At 39.2% G+C, this 7,421-nt stretch overlaps 1 protein-coding gene across 2 annotated transcripts in view; it reads right to left on the bottom strand.

Moving 5' to 3' along the window:
- BNIP3L (BCL2 interacting protein 3 like) overlaps nucleotides 1–6,491 on the bottom strand; it is a 21,315-nt gene extending 14,824 nt beyond the window's left edge. Inside the window, exon 1 of one of the 2 annotated variants that reach the window (XM_011360297.2) lies at nucleotides 6,273–6,491. In XM_011360297.2, coding sequence (XP_011358599.1) covers nucleotides 6,273–6,372 — 100 coding nt within the window. In that variant the 5' untranslated portion in view covers nucleotides 6,373–6,491. Of the gene's footprint in view, nucleotides 1–5,665; nucleotides 5,756–6,272 lie in introns of those variants that run through there. The other variant, XM_023530742.1, reaches the window with a different exon arrangement.
- Between the last annotated feature and the right edge of the window lie 930 nt (nucleotides 6,492–7,421).

Raw genomic sequence — 7,421 nt, 5'->3', positions numbered from 1 at the left:
CTACTTCAGCTATTTAGTTGTATCTTCTCCACAAATGAAATCTTTTTCTATAGTCTACTTCAGCTATTTAGTTGTATCTTCTCCACAAATGAAATAAACATGACCTAAAAACTTCATAGTCATCTAAATAAGTTAACACTATATTTTAATTAGCACAAAAAATTGAGAACCACCTAGAGAAGAAACTTAAATGCAATCGATAACTTTCAATTTGTATACAAATCTGGAGCATAAAAATCAATGCGGCTGGCTCTCAACTAAATCAAGTGATAACCCTAAAAATTCTGAAAAAAGATTTACCTATATCCCACAAATTAGTTTTTTCCTTTCCTCTTTACCTCACTCTCTCTTTTCTTTCTTTATGCACTAAACATACCTTGTGATCTTGTCTTTTCTCTCTTCTCTCCCACAAGTTCCTATTTTCTAGTGTTTTCATTAAGCCTCACTGGTTTGGGGGGAGGAGAAACAACTGCAGACCTGCTACAGGAGACACTGACGTTTTCTCAGGGGAACAGCCGAAGGGGGTGGAGCCACATGAAAGGGGATGTGTCCCTGGCAATTTGGTTGGGTCTTGAAAATATTTACTGGCTCAAAGAGTTTGCTGAACACATTAAGGTGTTTTAATTTGAATAACAATTGGTAACAGTAGCCAATGAGCCAACTTCACAACAAAAAGAGATAGTATATTTTTTTCGTTAATTTCCATTCCTTATAGATTTTGTTTTAGAAAATGTAATCAAGCAGGTTGATGGGGCCATTCCTCTAATCCTCAGCAGAAGTATTAGAAGGAGTTCTATGGCTGAACAGTCTTCCATCAGTAAATAAGAATATTTACCAAAAGAGGCTAAAAACCTAAAGACATTTAAATGAGGTGATGACTATTCCAGATCTAGACGTGAACTCAACATTACCTTTAAGTGAAGGAAAAGCTCAAAGGCAGACCTGGCTGGAAAACTGACCCCACCCCTTACTATCTACCTGACTTTCCAACCCTGAGTTACCTAGTTGTAAAACGGATGATAACATAGTACCTACCTCCCAGGGCTGATGTCAAGATTAAATATAGGAACATAAGTATCTAGTAAACAGTAGACACCCAGTTACACACCAGTTAAAAGTTTTTAATTTGTAAAGTACTTAGAATGTGTTTGCTAAATAAAACTGAAGTTACTCTATCCTCCTTCCTTTCCTTTTAAGGCAGTCCTGGGGCTGTCACAGTGCCATAATCAGCACCAATTCTTTGGGACTATACTGCCAAACACATGGTCTCATTCTATATACACACAAAAATGGACACAGGCTAGACAGACCTCAACATGGATTAACAAACTCATTTAGCAAAGCTAAGATAGCTCTAACACTGAAGGTAATTTAACTAAATCTTTAGAGTGCCTCTGGAGTGTCTAAGAAACATTCCAAAAGCATCCCTAAATTCAGAGCTCTACAAAATATTTTAAATGGAAAGAGAGACAGAGCAAGAGAGAGGTATATTATAAACTGTTCTTTTCAACTCGCACTGTTTCTAGCATTTTCAAACTTATTTCAAACCAATAGGACCAATCCTTCTTGAACAGAAGCCCGATGTATAAGATAAACAGAAACAAATAAAAGGCTGGAGCTGCTCTGGCAGAAGCACAACGAAGGAACCAGGAGTTCCCAGTGGGTCTCTGCAGAAGCCAGTCTTCCATAAATACAATTGATGTTAACTTGAAGTAGCCGATCAAAGAGGAAAAAATATCGGATTCTTTGCACCTTACTTTCTTGAAAGATTTCCAAACCAATTCTATTTCCTGCATTAAAAATATGTAAGCAATCATAGTCTAGGTACTTGAGAAGACATACCTAGAAAAGCTTAGTAAAGTAATCTCTGTTAATTGCCTTAAACACTCAGCATTAACTGAAGGCATTTCTACTTAAGGCAGACAATATTTTTTTTGGCATATATTAGTATAGTGGTTAAGAGCACAGCCTGAAACCAGACTCCCATTCTATCACTTATAGTTGTTACACCCTTGACCTGTCAGTTTTCTCATCCGTAAAGTACGGATAATAATTATCTACCTCATAGTGTTGTTAGGAGGATGAAATAAATACAGCATAGGACAGGTGCCTAGTATGAGGCAAGTGCTATGTTAGCTATTATAATTATACTCTTTCTTGTAAAAAGTATTTATTAGAAAAATGATATTTCTTAAAAATGCAAACATCAGTACATAAATTAAAAATACCTCTCCTCCCAATCTCACATTCCTATCCAAAAGGAAATCACTTTTATAACTTTCATAAACTTCTAGAGCTTTGACAAGAACACGGAATTGTATTGTACGTATTTTTCTATAAGTAGAGTTTCTTAACTTGTAGATAGATGTCTTTCAATGTCAATACGTACTGCCTTAACTTCATTCCTTTAAACAACTGCCTTGCATCCCATTATAAAGATATACCATACTTTAACCATAATCCAAATGGCAATGGTTAACCATTACCCAAATTATTGTTTCTAATATTATGTTATTAAAATCAAGGCTTCAACAGAGGGTAATATGGTAATATATATTAAGAGCCTTAAAAAGGTAAATTTCCTTTAACTCAATAATTATCTTCCAAAAACATCATCTATGGAAAAAACAGTACTGCAGAGAAAGTTACGCACACAGATAATTAAGAGACTATATATCAGCTTCATCTTTTGAGAAAAATAGGAAAAAAAGCAAACTTGTCTTTCTCAATAGATGAACTACACATGCCTTTTTCTCATCACCTAGTTGACTCCTGATTTACAGCCTCAAAATTTCTTGATGTTCTAATTCTACCAATCCTAAATTCCTTTTTACTTGGAAAGGAAACAACGTAAGATATGAGGATTGTGCTGTCCAAGTAACACAAAGTAGGATAAAATCTCAAAGCAAATTCTCTTCCTAATAATCAAGCTTTAAACTTAAAAACTGCAGGCTCTTATTAAAAGCCTACTTACAAATTGAAAATTGTTCTCTTATGCCAGATTGCACATATACACAATACATGAGATATTTTCTAGCTGAAGTCTTTGAGAATCGCTAAGAGATTCAGAGAAGCATGCTCTGACATTCTCTAATACAGCACATCGTGAAGGTTGGTCCAGTGATTGTGATTATATTTCTGACTGTATGCTGTATACACACTTTATAGTTTTATAATCGCCAATTAGATCTTCTTGCAAGATGGGGAGTGGGAAACCTGGGAGGTGGTGGAAGGAGTAAATGAAGACGAGTACTATTTCTAATCTCCCCCTGCCCCGTACACAAGTTTTCAAGGCCTCACATGTCACTCTGACCCTAACCTGGTTACACATTTCATTATGTCTTATCTTCATTCCTTAAAGCCTTTAATTTATTTCAAGTACCTGATGCTGGAATCCAGACCACAAACAGTCACAGACATTCTTATAAAAAAGTTGGTCTTTTTGCACTAGTAGGTACTTAGACACTAGTTACGTATGTATTAAAACAGTATTATGAGGCAGTGAAGTTTCACATGTCATAACCTTAAAAGACTCTTGCCATGCTAGGGAAGCAAGAACATCATGGTAGAAGATGTTTAAAAAAAAAAAAAAAAAAAAAGGCTGTGCTTCTTACATTAAACAAGAATTATACTACTACTTTGATTTCCTTGTAGTACCTACTGATTTTTATGACATAAATGTCCTATACAAATAACTTAATAGTTTTCTTAAAAATAAAACTTAATAGTTATTTTTTAAAAAACTTAAGTTATTTTTCTTAAATAACTTAATAGTTTTCTTAAAAATAAAACAACTGGAAATTGGAAATACCCTTTTAGCTTTGGAAGTAGTTTAGATACTTGTCCACTAATTTGTAATGAAAGTGAACTTTCCTACGATGCCAAACATAAAAAAAAAAAAAAATCAGAGAAAGGAGAGAAAGGTTTCATTATTCCAAATATTTCAATAATTTGCTGTTAAAACTCTGCTTTGACCCATGAACTAAAGATAAAATCTCAAGGCAGAAATAATCTGTACAATGAGTTCATCTCCTGTTTTTCAGTTGTGCAAATTACCCGACAAAGAACTTCAACTTATCAGCAATTTGGACAGTACATGTTAATGCCTGAATAAGTTGGTTTGCCCAGTGCCCCAACATCACTTGAAAGAATCAATAAAGCTTCTTGTTTTGTTCAGTCCAGTGTTGTATAATGAGCTAAAAAAAAAAAAAAAACAGTAAAAGGCAAGAGGGGAGTAATTAAATATGGCACTATCTAAAAGCTTTTCAGTAACTTAAAAGTTCACCCTACCCCAAATAAAATACTTTCTATCTAGCAGCTTTCCCAAAGCAACATTTTGCTATCACGCACAAGCTGAGTATTGTTCTACTTAAGAGTGAACATAAACGTAGCTGCAACTGCTTGGCTAAGGACATCAAATAGCTCATAGGTCTGTCGGACACAGGTATAAAATAAACAATCACATATAACTCAACCCAATTTTTTGTTAAATGGTCAAAGGAAAATCAAAATTCCTTTGCTTGTGAAACTGTATACACATACTAACCAAATAGCTAACTTAAAAGTATCACAGGAAAACAATGAGTACAGTTAAGAAATGGTATACTAAAAAGAGACGGAGAGGCAGTTCACCTCTGTACATTACATTAGGTGGAATAACACACTGAGAGAATGGGAAACACACAATCGGGATTCTGGGCCACTGAAAAGAAATGTCCTGCAAGGAGCACTAGAGTGGGTCAAAGTAAAAACCTCAGCTCTAGGTCCCAGCCAGCTGTAAACTTGGACAACGCACTTTAGACCTGTTTCTTTACTGGTAAGTAACAGTTAGCTCTAAAGTCTCTTGCCATTCTAAAATCCTATGCTGCAAAAAATATGCTAAACAAGAGTAAATAATTTAAAAATACATATTAATATGTGAAGCAAATAACACATATAGACACATAAGTTAATCCTAATTTACTGTGGGAAACAATGTCTTACATTCTAGAACACGACATCAGAAGTTTTAATAAGTCAACATTTAAGTAATTTATCCATGAAAACATGGAACAGTGGCAATGAGCAATGAAAACATCTTAAAATGCTCAAATTCTATGCCCATCAAGGGAGAATTCTCTTCCCTAAAACAATTTTTAGGCCATACTGGAACACCTCCCTTTTATGAAAGATACCGCAATACCTTTACATGTCATTTAAGCATCCAAACGATTTCTAAACAGTTTCTTCTGGCCATATGCTAAGTGTCCCAACCACCTCTTTCATGAGAGGAATTACAGAAAGGTTAGGCAAAACCTTTCCAAGGCTCTGAGCTTTAAAGACATCTGGGAATAACCTTAGGACAAGATGTCTGAGTGCCAAAATGTTATGAAAAGCAACTGTAGTTGGTGGTAATTCAATATTGCCATTAACTTTCAATCCCCCTTGGGTATGAATGTTTTTAATTCCGTTTCAGAAAATTCATTGCCCCAGACTCCGTGATTGTGATTTGTGCAATCTTGTATGGTTCAAGAGGCTGTTTGTTCATAAACCGGTTTACAGGTCACATAGCCTCATTGTTTAAAAAAAAAATCACTTAAGCAACTCTGAAACATTTCAAAAAAAAAAGTACCATCGCTTCCTCACCCCCTCCCACCCCACGTGATACAAGTAACCACTAAATTACCAAATAATTTTCCTGACCAGCCTGTGGTAACAAAGGAACGCGACCAGAGGGCTCACGTTCCGAGCCCCGGAGAGAGGCCGACCCAGCGAGGTGAGGTCAGCCAGGCCAGGCCAAGCCCGGCCGCACACCTGACCTCCCGCCTGTCCCTCGGCCGCCCCCTCCCATCGGCCAGCAGCCCGCGTCCATCTCCTGGCGTCCCCGCCGCACGTCCCCATCCCTGCCCACGTCCCCTCCGCGGCCCGCTCCGCCCACCCTCCCTCCCAGCGCTCCAAGGCCCGCCCCTCCACGCCCCGATTGGCTCCGCTCAGGGGCCCAGCACAGGTGGGGTCGGGCGGTCCCGCTTCTCTTCCCAGTCACCTGTCCTCCCCAACAGCGAACTCAAGCAGCCCCCTACCCAAGACCCCAGAAGGAAGGGGGGACGGGCCCAGAAGAAGACAGGAGCTCTCCCCCGACAGTTGACGAGAGCCGTCAGTCACCCGCACATCCTCAGCCTAGACCAATGGGCTACCTCCTGCTCTCGCACCCTCCCGCGCGGAGCTGGCGGCGGCGGCCAGAGCAGCTCCTCCTCCCCCATCTCCTTCACCCAGCCCGCCCGCCCCGCACTCACTATTGAGGCCGGCTGGCGGTGGCAAAGGCTGTTCCCCTTCCTCGCAGTTGTTGTTGTTGTTTTGCGGGGGCGGAGGCTGTTCTACTAAATGAGACGACATCGTCGGGCAGCTGGAAAAGCTGTGGCCGCAGCTAGACTGTCTCCGGTTCTCCGGCAGCAACACAACAAGCCGAGTCCCCCGCCCCCTTTTCTGCGCCTGCGCAGTCCCTCCCCTGCCCGTGACGTCAGGGCCCGCCTCGACCACGTGACGACAACACAACAAGCGACCGGGTGGAGCGGGGCCGTTCCCAGACGGGCTCCAGACGTGAAGACGCGGGAGACACGCTGACGCGCGCGCGTGGAATGAGTTCTTGCGTGTCACTTGTACTGGCAGGATGGAGTGACTTATGCCACTGGAACTGGGATGCAGGATAGGGAGAACTGTGTAATGAGGAAGTGTAAGGTGTTCATGTGTTGGCACCCAGTTCGCCCACACCTACGAGTTCAACATTGTTTTATCCATCCGTGAGCATTTTTTTTAATATCTGTAAGGACTCACTTCTGTAATAGGTTTGGTGGTGACACATAGGAAGCAAAGACCCCAGTGCCTCTCCGTCATTAAACCTAAAATAAAACTGGTGAAACATTAACGATGTAAGGCAGACCAGATTTTTTAGTTGTTAAAAGAATTTCAAAAATGTTAATTACAAACGTAACATGTGATCGTTGTAAAAAAGAATAAAGGAATATTTCAGGAAAGCATAAAACAATCACCCAAATCCTAACTTATACCTGAGACATGACGTGTGAAACCATGTTTCCTATATGTGGGTGACACTAAACTATTTTATGTTCCAAACACTCCACCTACTTCATATCTCCCTGTAACGTTGTCCAGTTTCTTCAGTCCGATTTATGTGTGGCATATATTTTTCTCTGTCTGTCATTTGTCTTTTAACTTTGTTTTACTCCGCAGACATTTAAAATTTTCACGGAATCACATCTATTATCTTTTATATGACGGGAATGCCCTCACACCAAGATGATTATGAATCTATTTCTTACATTTTTCTAATTTTCTTAGATTTAATTTTTATATTTCGACCCTTAATAAATTTGAAATTTATTTTTGATTGTTATAAATTACTTAACTCAATTTTTCCTAATTGA

The sequence above is a fragment of the Pteropus vampyrus genome, unplaced genomic scaffold (genome assembly GCF_000151845.1).
Source record: "Pteropus vampyrus isolate Shadow unplaced genomic scaffold, Pvam_2.0 Scaffold53, whole genome shotgun sequence".
Lineage (NCBI taxonomy): Eukaryota > Metazoa > Chordata > Mammalia > Chiroptera > Pteropodidae > Pteropus > Pteropus vampyrus.
The sequence above is the reverse complement of the archived record's forward strand: the minus strand, read 5'-3'. Positions and strand labels throughout refer to the sequence as shown.